The sequence below is a fragment of the Pinus tabuliformis genome, chromosome J (genome assembly GCF_031772625.1).
Source record: "Pinus tabuliformis cultivar Carrire ecotype Pingquan chromosome J, CPIR1, whole genome shotgun sequence".
NCBI classification, from domain to species: Eukaryota; Viridiplantae; Streptophyta; class Pinopsida; order Pinales; family Pinaceae; genus Pinus; species Pinus tabuliformis.
This window is the reverse complement of record NC_142295.1, coordinates 1,434,801,870-1,434,822,749: the sequence shown is the minus strand read 5'-3', so window position 1 is coordinate 1,434,822,749 and position 20,880 is coordinate 1,434,801,870. Positions and strand designations below refer to the sequence as shown.

Here is a 20,880-nt window from a genome sequence, read left to right as displayed (position 1 = left end):
GAAAATAAGACTTTTGCGAGAATGACTCAAGGATGTTGTTAATTCTTCGAAGGAGAAAGGAAAGAAGGTTATTCTCTCGAAGAGACCCCATTTGAAAGTGCTAGATTGTGATAAGGGAATCCCCCAAGATAACTATGGAAGAGATATCACGATCTTTAGCCAACTAAAAGCCAAGATGAAGCCCATACATTTCGACAAGATTGTTCATTTTTTGACCTAGCCCCCAAACATACTTTACTTCATGTGCTCCATCAGGATTTAAGAAAATCCCTAAGAAAATCCCTCCCCTCCTACCACCCCTATTAAAAAAATAATTTTAAAATACAACCCAACCATTTACTTCATATGCTTCATCAAGATTTAAGAGAATCCCTCCCCTCCAGCCACCCCTATTAAAAAAATAATTTTAAAATACAACCCTACCATTAATATAATAACATAATTAGTTACAGTATTATGAAACAAAACATTACCACATTAATAACTTAAATTAAAAATAAATAAATTAACAAGGTATAATTTTTTCCCTTTTAATAAAACTTATTAATCTTTTATTTCAATAAGCATGATTTTTTTAAAAATAAATAAAAAATGATTATTAATCTTCTATTTCGATTGTGTTTAAAATTAAATAAAAAAATTTCATATTACTAAGTAAATGATCAAATTTCATTTTCATTTAAAAAAACTCCATATTCCATTGCAGAAACGAAAACATCGGTTACATATTCTACGAGCTTTCTCATAGAACTCTTACAACGGCTTTACTCATAGGACTCTCACTATTGGAGTATATCTCCGATCAAGTTTTGCATTTATATAAAACTTACTCCACCAGGAGAAATTGAGAGACAATGTGGGACTGGGTTTCACATACCAGATCAAATTCCATCTCAATGACCGACTCTAGCAGCAGAAATTGAGAGACATTATGGGATTAGGTTCCACGTTAATAGTTACTTAACCAGGGAAAATGGGGAGACCACTTTGGCTAAGCAGGGTTCGCGACTTGCATTTGATCAGCTGAGGTGCCTATCCCACTGAGACTTCATGGCCATACCCATGAACATCGTCAATGACTTAACACAGGAGGTTTTGCATTCATCTGTATTGAGAGCCAATTAACGGTATGTCCACAGTCAAGAGGCAAAGAATTTTAGATGGTGTGACCGAGGGATAATCTAAGTAGAGAAACAGCGATGGCGTTGGCAGCTTTAAGGAGGAGGCATCGTGTCATCTGCATAGCTGCGCAGCAATCGCTTTTCACCATATCTTCAGCCTTCTCGTCCTCTTCACAACACAGGTAACAATGATCACCTCTCTGTTTTCTTATTCATTTCCTGCAGGCATTATATTAGTTTCAGAAAAATCCTTAAACCTATAAACCATAACAGATTTTCGATGGTTGTTCCCAATGTGAACTGAAACGCGCTCTGCGAAATGCCATGGAAATGGGCATTTATTTATTTTCACTTGAAGACTGAAAAAAAATGCATTGATAGGCGGAATTTGTATGCAAACTAATTCTAATGACATGAACTAAAATTTGTTGAAATGAAGATTTGAAATATTGCAGAATTAGTCGTCTCATTCTTTCTTAAATATTGGATGCCTCACATTTTTCATCTGCAATGATGGGCAAAATAGATTCGAGTTATTTGGACATGGGCAAGAGTGCAATCCGGGTTACGTAACAGCAAAATATGGGTCTGAATGCGGCAGAGTTAATTTTCCATCCATATTTTCAAATGGAGGGTTTCGCAGCATGTCAGGCATAAGGAGCAAAGTAGAGAAGAGGATGAGGAAAGAGACTGGGAGGACTCTTAGAGAAATTCGTAGGGCAAAGAAGTTGAGGAAGAAGCTCATGACAGAAGAGGAGCGACTCATTTTCAGCCTTAGAAGGGTATTCTCTCATCTTTTCTCTCATCGCTATAGACTTAGACTTTCTATAGCGATGTCTGTAATTGCAAACTATTGGCATATCTCTATTGAGGGGTTCTCTTCCGTATTCTGACTCTCCTTCAACTTTGGGTATCCTCTTAAAAGTTCAATCACACAAACCAACTCCATAGAACCCAAAGGGTATTCTCTCATCTTTTCTCCCTTTGCCAGTAGACTTACTTTCTATAGCGATGTCTGAAATTGCAAACTATTGGCATATCTCCATTGAGGGGTTCTCTTTCGTATTCTGACTCTCCTTCAACTTTGGGTATCCTCTTCAAAGTTCAATCATTGGGTATTCTCTTCAATCACACAACTAACTTATATAAAACCCACTAGTTTTTTTTTTTTTTTTTTTATATATATTAAATTCTAAATAAATTTGGTGTTTGTTATATTAGACCTTATAGACCAAGTTAGGTATCAAAGGATATTAAAAAGATAAACATAAACAACATTACTTCTCAAAACTTGCATTTCTGTGTTTGAAACTTTTATGTTCTGGTTGCAATTTTCAAATGGCAAACTTACAAAAATTAATGCCTGATTGTTCCTATTTGTTTTAAAGGTCAGTTTGTGCAGTCGGGTAAACTAGATTACAGTGGTGAGAGTTCAATGTTTTGGCAGCATACAGTTTTCTGTGTGTTTTCTAGAAATGTTTAAACATCACACTTAAAACTGCCAACAGAGCTTAGAGGTACACTACCGCTTTGTTGAAGTTTCAATGCATTGAAATAGAGTCGATGAAAACATTTTTAAATGCATGCATTAATGTTGTCAATTAGAGGTTACTGTTGCCTTGTACACTTCTGCATTTGGAAAATAAGTCTATAAGTAAATTACTATTATGGGATGCATAACCTTGACCATAGATTCAATCCTTCAATTGCTGCTCTCATGACAAAACATGGACTAAGCCTGCTTATGTTCAAAACCTACTTCAGTATAAAAATTTTGTGAACCGGGCAATTTATGCAAATTCAAATATTTCACCTCAACCGTGAAGTGTAACGGTTCTATTTCCTGTAAACTTTCAGCCTTGGGCTGAATCTGAAATATGAATTTACAACAGCAATATTTCACATTTTTTACCCAATTGTAGAAGGCAGCTCAAGAAAATAAATACCATTAAAGTGCACTCTAACACCACAAAGCTACCATTAAAGTGCACTCTAACATATAACATTCAGTTCCATTCAGTTTTCTGCAAAGTACATTCAGCTTTCTGCAAAGTACATTCAGTTCCATTCAATTTTCTGCAAAGTACATTAAGTTTTCAGCAAAGTACATTCAATTTTATGCATAGAACTTTCAAGTTTCTGCAAAGAATTTTAAATTTATGCATAGAACTTTCAGATTGTAACACTAATGAGGTTATTTCCCTTAATAATAATTGAGCATCTAAAATACATAGCAACCATTTAAAGCAAAAAAATATTGGAGTGATGCATTTCAAGAAGAAAAAAGCTATCATTGCCCAAAATGAAGGCTACTCTCAACACTTTCCAACATTAAGAAAAATTGTGAGCAATATATATAATTGGCTTAGTTTGATTCACTTTTTTGACATGGGCAATATGTTTTCCCTTGTAACTATTTTATTGCTCACAACTTATCTTAATGTTGGAGCTTGAGATTGACCAACTTTTCTGCTAACTGATGCCTGGTTCGATGACAACTGCTTTCTGGTGAATCTCTTGACCTTTAATTTAATATGGGTTGATATCCATGACAGTTGAATGTGGCAGCAGAGACTTGGCTAAATAACAGCCCAATATTCCTTAACATTTCACAGTTTTGCAGATGCAGGAACGACAATAGTAGCAAGTGAACCATGACTTAGAGTTGCAGTGATTTTTTTCCTCGTAATGATGATTTGGTTGACAAATAGCTTGTTTCCGAGCACTCTGAACAATGGCTCTGAAGTATGGTGGCTACCAGACCTTCCTGTATCCCAGATTTAGGCTTGTATAAGAGAGTGGTTCTCCTCTCTTGATGGAATGCCAATCATTGATTTGGGGAATTATTCACAGGATTCTTTGTCATGTAGGTGATGTAATATGGCTTTTGTTGTTATAAATTTTTGTTTGGCAACAAAGTTTTGATAATTTTTTTCTAGGTGTTTGTGCCAGAATTATTAATAAGACCAACTTGAGTTGCCTTGTGTTGAAAAGTGTAACTAGGTTCGGTCTTCCTAATGACATGTAATTATGATTTTATGTAATGAGATGTAAAGAAGAAAAATAAAAACATTGTAATGCTTGCAGCATGGGTTTCATGAGCAAGAGATTTTATTTTTGAGTCAAGATTCCCATTGAGAGTCTTAAGGAATTATTTATCATCTAGTCATAAAATGTTAGAGTCATTGTCATGTAATGAAGTAATGTTACACTTTGTATAAAGTCAAATTTGTCTATGTAAATTATCCTCCAAGACCTTGTCACTCATCCTTTTCAAGTCGGCCTACAACGATGGAAGAACATGCTAGAAGAAGTCGACCTAACCTCTAGCAATCATGTCAGCCTAAAGGACATATGATGAGGTGTATATATATAGCCACACTCGGCCTCCATTAGAAGCAAGTAACTCGACTTGATCTCGACAAGTAGAAGTGCGAAGTAGAAGGGAAATAGAAGTGCGAAAAAGGGGTCAAGAGAAGTGCGAAAAAGGGGTCAAGAGAAGTGCGAAGGAAGAGGCTTCAAAAGGAGTGTGAAGAAGAGAGAAGAGGGTTTCTTTGGGCAGTGCGAAGATAGTTTTCTTCCGGGGCAAGCAAAGGAGGACTCTTCTGGGTATAGCGAAAAGAGATTCTTCTGGGGCAGCAAAGAAGGATTCTTCTGGATTAGCGAATGAGGTATTCTTCTGGGGCAACAAATAAAGGTTTTCTTTTGGGCAAGCGAAGAAGAGGTTTCTTCTGGGGCAACAAAGGAAGGATTCTTCTGGGTGACCGAGATAGAGATCTAGAAGAGCCCAGTGAAAACCTAGAGACCGAGCTTCTATAGAAGAGACTAGTGAAAGCCTAAAGCTTGAGATTCTCTAGGGAAGCCGAGAAGGAGCAGTGTGAAGGATAGAGACCGAGTTTCTCTCGAAGAAGCCGAGGAGGGCAGTTCAAGATCAAGAGGAAAGTCGAGAAAGAGAAGAGGCAGAGCATCAAGGTTAGTGACAAGGTTCTTGGGAGGATACTAGAGTCAAGGGTTTGTGTCATGGTCTTGGTACTCGTCAATTGAAGATCTAGAAGAAGAATTTTGATCGGGTTTTCCTCTCAAGAGGTGAGAGTTTTTGGCCCTAGTTGACAAGTCTACATATTGTGTCACTTGTCTTTTATTGTGCATATTGGTAATTGTCTTGATGAAAAGAACACAATAATAAAATAACAAAGAAAATATCCTAAGCTAAGAAGTAAAAGTATATCACACGCAATTATCAAGAAGAGAAATCTTTTAACTATCCATGCCCTAGATTTCTCAACATGGTATTGGAGCTTAGGTGCTGAAGTCAGAAAAAGATATTCAAAGCAAGTTGACACACGAGAATCGAGCTTCAAGGAAGGATCAAAGCAAGTTTAAGAACACCAAGCCATCCATTCAAGAAGACATCAAGCATCGAAGAAAAGATCATAGCAGATTCAAGGGCTACCAAGGTCAAGATCTTCAAAACCCTAGATCGAAGAAATCTACACCAACAAGAGTCTTGAAACCATCTTCAAGAAAGAAGGAAGACTAAATCATTCAAGGAGGATCATGAATCAAACTCTCTGTCATCAATCTCGCAAGAAGCAAATCCTCTATCGACATAAAGATTAAGGAGGAAGCAAGCATCAATCTCTCAAGTAAGTCTATGACTATATCTGATAATAACAAAATGTCTTTTTGCAAGGAAAGTAATAAATTGGTTGGGGCTGCAAATTTCCTTGCATGGAAGAAAAGGACAAACCTAAATCTTATTGAGAATGAGGTCATGGATCACATCAAGGGATCAATAACCCAACCTCCAAAGGAAGATACTCAAGCACATGCTAGATTCATGAAGGGAGAAGTGAGAGCCCAGGGATTCTTATAGAATCTATAAAAGACTCTCTAATCCCATATGTATCTAAGTTGGAGACTGCAAAAGCTATATATGACAAATTGGTAGAGTTGTTTTCCGTAAGTACTGCAGGAGAAGTAATCTCATTAAGGCAAGAACTCTACAAATTGAAGATATCCAAGGAAGATGGAATAGCCTCATACTTTATGAGGATATCAGAAATTCAAGATCAACTACAAGAACTAGGAGAAGTCATATTTGATAGAGAGATGACCACAGTGGTATTGAATGTACTATCGAAAGAATGGGGTAACTTCACTTCAAGTTTATATGGGAAGAAAGAAACTACTCCATTTCAAGATCTGTGGTCACTCTGTAAGATCGAAGAAACCAGACTGAAGGAAAAAGTTGATGTTGGACCAAATGAGTAGAATCAAGCATATGCTGCTATGGCAAGAAGAAAAGGAAAATTTGGAAAGTTCGATCTTCAAAGGAAAAGGAAGAGCATGGATAAGGTAAGATGCTATGGATGTCATGAACTTGGGAACTATAGAAGAGATTGTCGTAAATGTAGTAAGGACAAGAAGGATAGGGAAGAAGCCCACATTACTGAAGAAGTGAAAGAGCTTGAGACGAAGAAGTTTAAGATGAAGAAGTAAAAGATCTCTACTATGATTGAGATGATCTTCTTCTCTAGAAGGCACTTTTCTGTTAATTTTAGATAGCAATGATATGCTCTATGCTTAAGAGCAATTTACTTCAATTTTTCTTATTAGCCCAATATCAATTTCCAGATTAGCAATCACAATGTTACTTGGGAGCGGGAGCGACATTTTCAGAAGCTCCCGGTTTGGGAGCGAATCCCGGAGCGATTTTTTAAAAATATATATATTTTTTATATTTTTTAATTTTTGATACATATATGTCAACAAAAACATGTAGAATGATGAATTAGATATAAAAAACATAAAAAAACATAAATTGATCATTGAACCATATCACATCAATCAACTAGAAGTTATAATCTTCATCAACCATGTCCACAAGTTAGTAAAATACATATTACAACTGCAACATGTTGAGTCTCGTGAATCATGATTCATCAAATTCAATCTTAAAGTTTCAACTTCAAGCTTTCAAAATTGAAAATTCAATATATAACATTTATCATCATTGATCAGCAAAGTTGTACTTGTAAGCTAAGTTTAACCATTACAAGAAATAATATCTTAGATATTTCTAAGTCCTAACTTCTAACTGTTAACATGAAATGAAATGTTATAAAATGAAACATGAATAATGAAATGAAATGAAATGAAACAACTTTAGTCTTTCACGAAGCATCATATTCATAATTCACAATCATTACCAATGAGTTATAATTGCCAACTTCAAACTTCAAATTTTCATTGTCACAATCATATATTGTTTACAAAAAATATCATTATGATATGAAAGAGTCAAGAGTCAAGAGTCAAGGACTCAAGACTCAACAGTTATGAAAACTAATAGAATCTAGAAAAGACAAGTAAACTGTAAATCTACATGTGGCCCTTGCCACGAGAGTCTCCAGGAGTATAAGCAGGTCGTGGTGGTCTTCTAGGAGTCTCCCGCACAGACTGAAGACCAGAACTAGAAGGCACATGCCCTCCACGTGAGGGTGTAGATGGAGGTGGCGACAGCGAAGGAACAAGACTCGGACCTCGAGCACTACTACTGGATGGTGGAGGTGGAGGTGGCATGGCTGCTGCAGCTACTTCATCTTCATCCCTTATAAGTTCCTGTTCCAGTTCTTCAAGATGCACTATACCATCCTCCAAATTGTCATCCTCTGGGTGATTGTCCCAAATTTTATATGTGGGATCCTCATAAGCCCGATCACAGTAATGACTCAACAACCTCAAGTTGTAGTGCACATAAACCAAGCTTTCTGCTCGGTTTTCATTGAGTCTGTTTCTTTTCACATTATGTATGAAGCTGTAGGTGCTCCAACACCTCTCTGCAGAAGAAGTATTTACAACCTGTGATAGAATTTTTTTTGCCAATTTTGGCAAAAGTCCATGGCTGCCATATGTTTCCCACCATGTGAGAGCATCAAATCTGTCTCTGTCTTCCATTGCATGGAAGGTACCAAACAAACCAGTGCCACTGAAGTATTTGCCTATTTCAAGGCGCACAGCTGCACATTCCTCCCTGTCAGGTATCAACTTTTCTAATGCTTGCAAATATCCACTAGTTACCTCTATATCTAAATGGGGTTTGGTCCTAATCCCACCCCCTGGTGCAGGTTGGCCCAACCAAGATGTAGAGTAGTATTTTGGCGTAAGGATATACACCAAACAATGTAGTGGAAGATTAAGTCTATTCCACCGTTCACACACACAATCGTGAATCAGTTTGTACAAGTCGGGATCTTTGTTATGAACATTATCTTTTATTTGCCCCAACATGGTATCCATCTGCTCATACACCTCGCCAATCACTGGTTTGTCTGTATTTGCAAACCGAATCATGTGATAAATGGGCTTGGTGAAATCCAATACTTGCCTCACACTTGTCCAAAACTGACCATCAAGAGCGGCCTCCTCCACCAGTTCAAAACCTCGCCTGTCAGCTACATTTGTAGCCTTTCCTTTAATACCTGCCAATGTGGACTTGATACCATGCTAGCCAATGACTCTCTTACCTTCAAAAGGCACCTGAAGGTGAGGTAATAGCTAGCAAATCTGGTCTTCTCAATCTTCAACAACTCCAATCTCGAGTGACTGCGGAAAAGGCCATGGGTATTGCCATCATTTGTAATAAATTTTATCATTTGTTTGCCTTTCTTGTACAAATCACCAATCCATTTGTATTGTGCATTTTTGTTCTTGACAACATCATGCATCAGAAGGTTCAATGTGTGAACCAAACATCCAAACCAAAATATGTTGGGGTATTTATCCTCAATAATTGCTCCCGTTGCCTTACAATTAGGAGCATTATCAGTGATGACTTGGATGACATTGTATGGCCCAATATGGTCAATTGTTTCAAGTAATGCTTCTGCAATGTTGATGGCGGTCCTGAACTTGTCTGAGTAATCATGTGCAGTTAGAAAGATGGCACCACTAACAGACACAGCAAGAACACTTATCAATGGCTTGCCTTTTACATTTGTCCATCCATCAGATACAATGGACACCCCATGGTCAGTCCAAGAACTTGTCATTCTATTCAAAGAATGTGATATTTTTGCTTTTCATGATCAAGTCCAATGGTTCTTGCCTTGTCATACCCAGGGCTCTTGTATCCTTTAGGGGCATCATTTATGGCAGAAACCATTTTGTGCCAATAAGGCGAGCGAAGAACATTGAATGGTATCCCACATGCATAGAGAAACCTGTAAACCTTTGAATCCACATCATTCCTACACCCTTCATCAAGGAAATCTGATATGGTTCTACGCCTTAAAGTTGATGACCCTGTGCCTCCATATCCACTGCCTTGGGAGGATGCTGAAGGAGTTCTTTGTGCTTGTGATTGTGAGCTTGGTTCAAAGAAACCCCTTGATTTTTTTGATTTGTATTGGGCTTCCTCCTCTTCCCTTATGTATTTGGCTTTATCCGTTGCTGACATCGCTGGACAAGTTTTGATTCCTATTTGTTTGTCTCCATCCCATGGCCTTTTCCCGCAAAGGTGTTTTCTGGCACGGATGTATGACCCTGTGTAATCATTGTTGCAATGGGGGCAATGAAATTTAGTGGTTCCACCCCCTCTCCCTGCTTCAGGCCTATTAACATATTTCCACAATGGGGTTTGGTCTTGTTTAGTTTTTTGAGAGCCATGTTCACCCTCCTCCAGCTCCTCCTCACCGGGGTTTTCATCAAATCCACTTTCTCCAGCTTCTTCATCCCCTCTTCATTTTGGCCCCTCCGTTTCCTACTCTCCAGCACCATAATAACCATAAAAGGGACCAAGAAGAGGAAAATGCCAAGAAATATAGCCAGGTCCATGATGTTTGATATTTGTAGGCTTTTGAATCTGCAAATTAATTTAATTTATTTAGATTAATTAATTTAATTTAGATTCATAATTTTTTTACTAAATAAAGTTAATAAACTAAATAAACTAAATTAAACTAACTAAATTACTACCTAACTAAATTAAACTAACTAAATTACTAAGTTACTTACCTCTTTGCAGGCTTGCCCCTTGCTCCTCGCTCCTTTGCTCTTGCTCTCCAGCTTTTACTCAACTCATTCAAGTGATAATGAAATTTTTTTGCCCTTATGTTTTTAGAACATAATTATTATATATATATATATATATTTTTTTTTTTCTTCGCCGGATCGCTCCCATCGTTGGTCGAATCGCTCCCAGAGCGAAAATTTGACGCTCGGGAGCGATTGCTCCCTGATCGCTCCCGAGCTGTAATTTTCGCTCCGGGAGCGACGGGAGTGATGCTCCCGATATAGCTCCCGATTTTGGCAGGGAGCAGAAATTTTTTTATCGGGAGCGCGGATTGGGAGCGGGTTCGAAGGGGGGGGGAGCGCCCCTGTAACTTTGAGCAATCACATTAACATTGATAGTAAATGAAGATAGAACATAAACAATAAGCATAAGACAAGTCAAGACAAGAGGACGCAATATTTGGCGGAGGTCAGGGAAAAACCCTAATGTGGGGAAAACCTTTTTATCAAACCTTCTTATTATTCTTCAAAAGTTCAGCAGAGAGAGAGTACATCATACAAAATTTACTTGCCCAATCACTGTAAAAACAGTGTAGTCAAACAGAAGTCAACAGGATGCCCTAACTAGAACTTCAATGCTGGTCAAACCAACAAAAATCTTCCTCCAAATAAGCTCGGTCAAACCCAGTCAACTCGGCCTTCAGGGACAATCCAAATCAACCCAAAATAGTCTAGAAATTCTCGGTCCAAGTTGGTCAATGAATAATCGACTTTGCGGTCAAACTTGCTACAGTCAACGCTGGTCAAACAACCCAGGAAATCTCGGTTTCTGTGCCCAAATATGCGGCTTGCCCAAATAGAGATATTCCCACAAAAATCGTAGTCAAACGAAGTCAAACACTGCCCGATCAACACTGGTCAAAGCTGGCTGCATCTCTGTCAACGCAAAAATCAGAAAGCCTAGTCAGACCTTCGCACGTGGAGAGGAACAGGCTGCCCTGGAATTCATATGACCCAATCAGATGAAGGGAGAGAAGGATGTGTGATTGATGAGTGACCAAATGAGGAAAATGACTCCTCTATATGTACACAACGTTGAGGATGAAGAGACGTGTCTATTAGGCTTCATGAGCCTACATTAGACTTCTGGCCGACCTTGACAATTTGTCCATAGAAGAAATAAATTCATAATTTGATTTCTACTTATCAAAATGAGATGATCTTTAAATCAATCCTGCACCTCTCGGAAAGAGGAATCCAATAAAAATATCATCTCCATCATATGAGTTGTCCAAGGTGGAGTTTGGCCCTAGTTGCCAATTTTAACACTCCCTCTCAACTATGGAGAAATCCACCTGCCAAATCATTTGACAATCTGTACCATCTTTGACATCCCTGGTCTGCTCTGTTGAACCATGAAGAAATAATGAAGAAGAAATGATTGAGAGTGTATCATACCACTCTCCGCTGACCTTAAGTCATTCTCCATTGATCCCAGATCAATATCAAACATCCTAGCATAGGGAGTACACTAGTACACGATGCGTCCATTGGTAGTATTATGGTCCCTATCCTCATTTCTCTACTCATTGGCTAGATGGGAGCTACTTCCCATGAGTCTCGGACTGCATGGGTAGGATGTATCGGTGGGAGAAAGTGAACCACTCATCTTATGCATATATCAACCATCCTGGGGTATCACAGGGGAAGGTGAACCACTCACCCTGTACACAGCGCACCACTAGGGGAAGGTGAACAACTCACCCTATGGTCGCTTATAGCTCCAGGAAGTAACCCCAAGCCCCTCGGAGCTCCCAGAGCTCAATATCCAACTCAAATGGGACCCTCATAAGAGGTCTCTCCACGACTTTAAGTCGTTCACGAAGGTTAAGAATTTGACCTTCCCCAGGGGCTTCGTAAGAATATCTGTGACCTGATCATCAGTCCCAATGTAACGGAGCCTTATTGCTCCTCGTTGTACCCTATCCTGGATAAAGTGGTACCCGATATCAATATGCTTGGAGTGGTCATGAAACACGGGATTCTCAGAAAGACGAATCCCACTTTTGTTGTTGCAGTAGATCACAGTGGTATCCAACACATGCCCATACAACTCACTAAAGAGCTTCCTCAACCAAACAGCTTCACAGTAGGCCATACTAGTAGCGATATATTCGGCCTCGGTAGTGCTCAAAGCAACCGATTTTTGCTTCTTGCTCATCCAGGATATTGAAGCAGAACCTAGTGAGAAGCAACATCCAGATGTGCTCTTACGATCCACCACACTGCCAGCCTAGTCAGCATCAGAATAACCATGGAGCCTCAAATTCCCAGCAGTGTATCTTAGTCCATAGGTGATTGTGCCTCTTAGATATCTCAATAGATTCTTGGTAGCAATCCAATGTATGTGATGAGGCTCGACCATAAATTGACTCAATGTATTCACTGAAAAACATATGTTCAGACAGGAGTTCACCAAGAACATCAGGGCCCCCACGAGTTGACAATACTCAGAAGGATTTCCCAACTCGGGCCCAACAACACTTCTGCATAACTTCTTGAAGTTAAGTTCCATCGAAGTAGTCATGGACTTACAATCCATCATCCCAAATCTTTCAAGTAGCTTCACGATGTATTTTCCTTGGGAAAGGAAAATCTCACCTGGCTTTTGCCAGACTTCCAGGCCTAGGAAGTAGTGCATCAATCTCAGGTCCTTCACCTCGAATTCAGAAGCCAACTCCCTCTTGAATTGATAAATAAGAGGGTCTGCACCTATCAAAAAGAGATCGTCCACATAAAGTACCAAGATGAGAGGTTTATTATTTTCAACCTTAAAGTAAAGGTTGGATCAACTTCACTTCTTGTAAAACCCAGCTTCATCAGATGACTGTTGATCCTCTCATACCAAGCCTCGGGAGCTTGCTTCAACCCATAGAGGGCTTTCTTCAATTTGCATACATGTGTCTCCCGATCTTGAACTTCAAACCCCTTGGGTTTTTCATCATAGACTTCCTCCTTAAGTGAGCCATGCAAGAAGGTTGTCTTAACATCCATTTGATGTAAATTCCATCCTTGAGAGGTAGCAAGGGCAATGATTGAACGGATGGTGGTATATCGGGCAACTGGTGCAAATATCTCATCATAGTCCACACCTTCCTTTTGAGAGAAGTCTCGAGCAACAAACATGGCCTTGACCTTTTCAACACTTCCATCAGCTCCATGCTTGATCTTGTAGAGCCATTTCAAAGTGACAACAGATTTGCCCTTGGGTCTAGGGACCACATCCCAGACATCATTTTTCATATCGACTCATACTTTTCATTCATAGCATCCTTCCAAACTTGGTGCTTCACAACTTCTTCGAATGTGCAAGGCTCAGTCTGAACAATGGTGCTCATGGCAGCTAAGTACCCTTGGTACCTATTTGACTTCTTACTTTCACGAAATGTCCCCCTTGGTGCAATATGTCTCTCGACATCTTCCTGAGTGTCCCTCATGGGGAGGTGGATCAATGGGATCCATCGGTTCTTCAACATCAGGCATCGACTCATCTTGCAGTTCTCCCTTCTTTCTTGTATCTTCTTCTTTGTCCTTCCTTGGAATAGGAAGGTTCCTAATCTTCCCAAGGGCATTTTCATCGAAGGTGACATCATGACTTATCTCCACTTTTCTTTGACCAAGCACATAGATTCTATATGCCTTTGAAGTTTCATTGTAGCTCACAAATGTTCCTTTCTTCCCAGATGCATCCAATTTGCTTCTCTTTTCTTTCGGCACATGAAAATACATGGGGTACCAAAAATTCTAAAGTGAAAAACATCAGGTTCTTACTGGTGATGACTTCTTTGGGGGTTTTGGAGTCCAATGCTTGATGAGGGCATCTATTTTGAACATACACAACAGTGTTGGCAGCTTCTACCCATAGGAACTTCGGAAGGCTTTGATCATGAAGCATGGCACAGGTGGCTTCTATAATGGAACGATTCTTTCATTTAACAACTCCATTTTGCTAAGGAGTATATGCGGTAGTAGTCTCCCTCTTAATGCCAACTTCTCTACAATAGTCATTGAACTTTTTTAATTCATATTCGGTTCCATTATCGGTCCTCAATATTTTGATCTTCTTCCCTGTTTGATTTTCGACCAAGGCTTTGAAAGAGCGAAACCATGTGAGCACTTCGTCCTTTTTCAAGAGATAAATCCAAGTTTTGAGGGAGAAGTCATCCACAAAAATAACATAATATAAATATCCTCCCAAAGATGTCACGAGCAACATACCAGATAGATCTGAATGAACCAATTGCAAAATGTCGGTAGTCTTGCTATCACTTGCGGGGAATGGTCCCCTTGTATGTTTTCCTTCGGCACATCCCTAACAAACACTTTCATGTTCTACTTTAAATCCGGGCATACCTGTCACTATCTTCCTTGCATCGGGTAGAGCTTTATAATGTAGATGAGCAAACCTCCGGTGCCATAATTTGGATTAAAGAGATGTGTTGCAAGACATAGCTCCCAATGGAATTCCTCCAACTTGATATAGGCTGTCAACCTTGAATCCAAGAGTAAATGCTTCTTTGAAATTTTTTTTCCAAACACGTACCATTCCATCAATGAATGCCACTTTGAATCCTTTGTCCTCTATCGCCGAGATAGATACCAGGTTCTTCTTTAGATCGGGTATAGAGTACTTCTTGTAGATTAATGGTGTTACCTTGATTCAATTGAAGAGTAACATTCCCAACTCTTTTCACGGGATAGGTGGCATTGTCTCCAAGAATGATTTCCAAATTTGTAACATTTTCTATCAGATTTGAAAGAGCTTCCTTATATCCAATGAAGTGCCTTGAGGCACCACTATCAATCAACCAATTTCCCAAGGTATCAGAAGGAGAGGCGGTAGAGAGGGCAGATATAAGATAAAATTCTTTTTGCTTGTTATCGACAACATTTGATTCATCATACCTGGAGTTTCTTGATCTTTTGGGAGGTCGACCATTTCCATGTTGAGTGGTGGGAGCACTCCTTTTTCCCTTGTTGTTGAACCTGCCATTCCTTTGATTGTTATTGCCCCTGAAATTGTTGCGATTGTTGTTGTCATCATCCCGAGGTGTATCCCTTCTATTAGGACACTCCCTAGCATAGTGGCCAAACTTGTTACAAATGAAGTATCTACCCTTTCTTCCATCTTTGAATCCCGGTCTTCCTTGACATTGCTTCTATGAAACTGCATTGTTCTTCTTTTTAGCATGAGCGGAGAATGCAATAGGATCATTCCTATTTGAAGGTATGTCTCTCTCTATCATCCTTGTTTCTTCTTGAATACATCTGGTCAACAATTCATCAAAACCTGGAATCTTGTCATTGTTGAGGATAGTAGTGTTGAACATATCCCATTCACGGGGAGACCTCTAGGGGCAATGAGAGTGAGCTTTTTGTCAGCTATAACTTCTCCAATTGATAGAAGATCATTTTTGATTACGGTGATCCTCATGAAGTAGGATTGGATATCTTCTCCCCTTCCCTTCTTTATGTCCTTCAACTTATTCTTGAGAAAGAGGACTTGGTTTGTATTGCTAGCTTTAAACATGCTAACCAACTTGTCATACATCTCCTTAGATGTGCCCAAATGAGAGATGTAAGCAACTAAATGCTTATGAATAGAATCCCTGATGATCTACTTAGATTTGACTTCACCTTTCTTGTACTTTGTCTTAGCGGCAGTCGATGCATTTGAAGGTGGTTCAATAATCTTTCCTTGCACAGTCCATAGCATCATGCTCTTCCAAAGTCAAGTCAAGAGACAACTTCCATGCATGATAATCAGAGTTATCATTGAGCTTGTTATCATATTTGAAGTAAGATGAAGAGGCCATTGAATCTTGTCCTTGATCAACAAATTTCAGTGATTGCTCTTCTCATTCTTGCTTGGGCTTTGTCTTCACCTCAACTCTGATAGCATGTTAATTTTAGATAACAATGGTATGTTCCATGCTTAAGAGCAATTTACTTCAATTTTCTTATTAGCCCAATATCAATTTCCAGATTAGCAAGCACATTAACATTGATAGTAAATGCAGATAGAACATAAACAATAAGTAGAAGACAAGCCAAGACAAGATGACACAATATTTGGCGGATGCCAGAGAAAAACCCCAATGTGGGGTAAACCCTTAGATCAAATCTTCTTATTATTCTTCAAAAGTTCAGCACAGAGAGAGAGTACATCATACAAAATTTACTTGCCCAATCACTGTAAAAACAGTCCAGTCTAACAACAGTGAACACGATGCCCTAATCAGAAAGTCAACGTTGGTCAAAGCAGCAGAAATCTTCCTTCAAATCAGCTTGGTCAAACCCAGTCAACTTGGCCTTGAGGGACAGTCCAAATCAGCCCAAAACAGTCTAGAAATTCTCGGTCAAAGTTGGTCAATGCACAATCAACTCTACAGTCAAACTTACTGCAGTCAACGCTGGTCAAACAACCCAGAAAATCTCGATTTTTGTGCCCAAATATTTGGCTTGCCCAAACATAAATATTTGTTAAAATTTGGATACTAGAGGACAAGTGGTTCACTAAGGCTTTGATCTTTGGCCTAGGGAAAAGTGTCCAAATTTATTTGTACTTTTCTCCTGAAGTGACTTTATAAGTGGTAAAGTCAATTTAATTTAAAAGTGACTTTATAAGTGGTAAAGTTACATTCTAATTTAAAAGTGACTTTATAAGTAGTAAAGTTACATTCTAATTTAAAGGTGACTTTATTAAAGTCAATGAAGAATTAGAGAGTGAAAAAGTGACTATGGAAATAAAAGGCTAAGTGGGTCTTTATTTAGGTGGGTGAGCTAAAAAATAGAAAGTGAGAATTAAATGCACATTTATTCTCATCCGTAAATCTAAGTGAATTTCAGCCATTAGATCTTAGGGTAACCCAAGAGGTCATTTAGAGAGTAAAAGGAGAAGAGAAGAGGAAAAGATCATTCATTCTTTCATGAGCATTTGAGAGAAAGAGAAGAGAGAGCAAGGAGAAAATTCCTGAGCAGTGAGGAAGTGAAGGAGAGCAACAAGAAGACATTTAAGCAAATCTAGGTAGCAACATTTATTGGCACGCATCCCAAGGCAAAATCGTACAGCAGGAGAAAGACACAAAAATCGAGGAAGAAGGACAACATAGAAATCAAAGAAGAGGGACAATAGCAAGGGCATGAATTTCGAGGCAAATTTGGGCATGAATCTTGAGGCAACTGTACTGCTGAAATCTGCATGATCCGTATAGTCAATACATCAAGTTTTGGCACATTTTTCGAGGCAGGCTGTACAACATTTAATGTTGTTTTATTGCTAGAAAAATTTTTCTTTTGGTTGTTTACTGATTGGCACAATTTTCGAAGCAGAGTTCAAGCACGAAAATCGAGATAAGTTGTAATTTGTGGTTGTTGGAATTTTTATTGTGTATTTCAGTTTCTCTGTAAAAGCATTTTCAGAAATAAAGAAGAGCTCTCAAACTGGTTTTCCCTAAGAGTTGTAGGGGGTTTTTCCAGGGTCACATTGACCAAAAATCACTGTGTTATTTTCTGTTTGTGGCTGTCATAATTTTGCTGTGTTTTATTTTTGCAATATAGTTGCGAAATCTTTAAATGTGTTTTCAGAAAATATAGTCATTTCCAGATTTTAGAATTTTTATCATGTTTGGATTTAAAACTAAATGCATGGAGTGATAAAGAACGCTGATAACTAGAGTGGGGGTTGAAATTTCTTCAAATTTCTTCATGGTATCAGAGCTTGGTTGGCTGAAAAGTGCAGTTTGGGACAGCGAAGTGAAAATTACAACAAGCTGATTTTTACACAAAAAACAAAAACCTTTACCACAGATTTGAAAATTTCAGTTTGGTAGGACAGTGAAAAATGTCTTTGGGTTTGAGAGTTGAAGACAGGTTGGATGGGCAGAACAACTACAGTGCATGGAAGGAGAGAATCCAGAGCATCTTTGAAGAAGCAGAAGTTTGGGGCATTATGGTAAATACCACACAAAACTCAGTAGTAGTACCTGCTAACCCTATACAGTTGGCAGAGTTTAACAAAAAGAATGCTAAGGCAAAAAGATTGATTATGGAAGGAATCAAAGACCATGTCATTCCTCATGTGAGAAGAAAGACTTATGCACATGAGATGTGGACAACCTTGACCAATCTTTACTAGAGCTCAAATGAAAACAGAAAAATGGTCCTAAAGGAGAAACTGAAGGCCATTAAAATGGCTAAGATTGACAGTGCTACAACATACCTCACAAAGATCATTTCAGTGAGAGATGAGTTGGCAGCAGTAGGTGAGATCATTGCACCCAATAAGTTGGTGAGGATTGCTTTGAATGGTCTTCCCAAGACTTGGGAGAATTTTGTGGATGGCATTGTTGCACGGGAAAACCTTCCCAATTGGGAGAGGTTGTGGGATGATTGCATTCATAATGAGATCAGAAAGAACCATCTTGGGGCAGACAAATAGGTGGAGGAGGATGACAATGTGGCATTGTTAGCAAGAGACAAGAAGGGTAGAGCAAAGAAGCAAGCTTCCAACAATGGAGGCAAAGGCAAAGGTAAAGGCAAGCATCAGAACAAGGAGAAGGACTATTCGAAAGTCAAATGTTGGAATTGCCAAAAGTTGGGACACTATGTTGTTGTGTGTTCGGAGAAGAAGAACAAGAAAGGGAAAGACAAACCCATGGCAGCTTCTGCAGAGATAGAGAGCTTTCAGAGAGCTTTGATCGGAAGTTTGGGTTCATAGCTTGTGAGGCCACTAGTGCAGCATCACCTGCCATATAGGTTCAGAGGCAGTGTTGATGAGCCCCAAATTTGGTAACATTTTGGGCTCATTTGGCCTAATTACCCTTGTTCAATCCTTCATTTTTCATAACTTATGCATTATTTTTTAGTATGTTTATGTCATTTGTACGAATAAGGGTAGTCACTATTCCTAGGTGGCTAACACGTGCTCATTTCAAGATTTTTTGACACATGTTGGAGCAAAACCGAGCAGACATGGGCTAGGAGACAGCCAAGCTTGGGTTGAGGATTCGTAGGGGGGTTGTCTATGGCATTAAATAGCCTCCCTCGGGATCTTCACCCCCAACTCCGAGCTCCAAAGGCCACCAAAACCGGATCTAGAAGGCAGCCAAACAGATTTCTTGGAAGGAGCTGTTCACTCACAGTTTGGGCAGCCAAGTCCCATAGATTTAGGAGGCCAGCTAGGGCCTCGTGGTGTATAAATGTTAAGGCCTCAGCCTTCGAAAAGGACTTTTGAAAAACTCTTGCATATTCTGTACTACAGTGCTGCTAGCTCTGTTTTGTTCTTTTGTAGCCATTGTTGGCATAACTCTTGACTTATGATTATTTTTTGATAATGGGAAGCAGTCAGATTTGATATCAGCTCTGAGTTTTCTATAGGAGCCATAGCTCTCGGGGTTGGGCCCAACCTAAGAGCCTAGGGCCTCCTCCTTTGTATTGTTATCTTTCCTTTAAGCACTGTGATTTTCCTTTTATGCATTTGAAACATGGTTTTGTTGAGCAAGATTTAGTTGTGTTGGTTAAATAGGTCACTGTTGAAGAATAGAATCGCTTCAGATGTGTAGAATAGATTGGTAGGATAGTAATTGATAAAGATCCAGAAAAAGGGGTTGCCTGCACTCTCAGTTTCACCTCTCCCTTATTGGATCAGGGGCTGGAATTGCAGAAACAGTGTTGCCCAACAAAAACACTAGTTTGCTTTACCATGCAATCTTTCGTGTAATGTCTTCATTTGTAGAAGTTAGTCATGCGTTCAGACCTTTTTAGATGTTTCTTGATTAAGTGCTGTACATGGTTCTCTTTGGAAATAAAGCTGCTGTTCATTTGTTTCGTTGACAGTTAGGATAGATTAGCTAAGATTTTGATTGTGTGCAGGATTTTGTTGATTCGGTTAAGTACACATCGTGCAGGGCATATCCATCTCTCTCTCATCCACCTAAGCTTCGTCCAGGCCAGCTGCTCCATCTCCTAGTTAGCTTCCTCGTTTCACAACTACTCTTCTGCCCACGTAACCCTACCTTCTTGCTCTTCCATTGCCTTAGCCTTCCTTAAGTCAAGTTAGCTTTCCACATCCTCTCATCACTTCATCCATCAGTCACTGGGTCATTTCAGACCCCTACCCTACCTCTCTATCCATTCATGCATCCTCTTTCACTCACCCATCCTCCAAAATCCAATTTTCAAACATCCTGTAGAAATTTCTGAACATCCTGTAGAAATCCCTGAAACATCCTGTAGAACCCCTGCAGACTTCCTGTAGAAGCTCACAAGTGAGGTTGCTGGATAGCCAAACTTTGTGAAACTCTCAGGAAGGGTGTTAGGGACTCCTTAGACCCTCTCTGAACCTTCCCAACCTTTTCCAAGCATTCCTCTTCCTTGGTCCACCCTTGCACAGTAGAAAGCCAGTTAAAAGCACATGCATGATAATTCTGATAACTTATTCAAAAATACAAAAAGATGTGTTCTTCAGATAGAGATAGCATAGACATGTGCATTTTACCTTCATAGAAGTAATGGCATCTCTTTAAATAGTTTGCACTCTCTCCTCTGCATCAGTAGGACTAGCTGGTAGAATTAGGGTTTGCTAGGGTTTATGTTACTTTTTGGCTTTCAGTTTCTTTCTGCAAGTAGATCAACTTCTTTTGAGTTAGCTTCCATCCATCAGTTAAAAAGCTTCTTCTAAGAG

General features: G+C 39.2%; 1 protein-coding gene across 2 annotated transcripts in view; it reads left to right on the top strand.

Annotated features, from left to right (window-relative positions):
* Positions 1-709: 709 nt before the first annotated feature.
* The window catches only part of LOC149232755 (RNA-binding CRS1 / YhbY (CRM) domain protein), a 144,170-nt gene continuing 123,999 nt past the window's right edge, over positions 710-20,880 (top strand). Inside the window, exons 1-2 of one of the 2 annotated variants that reach the window (XM_089379501.1) lie at positions 710-1,303; positions 1,648-1,903. In XM_089379501.1, coding sequence (XP_089235627.1) covers positions 1,200-1,303; positions 1,648-1,903 — 360 coding nt within the window. In that variant the 5' untranslated portion in view covers positions 710-1,199. The remainder of the gene's footprint in view (positions 1,304-1,647; positions 1,904-20,880) is intronic. The other variant, XM_089379500.1, reaches the window with a different exon arrangement.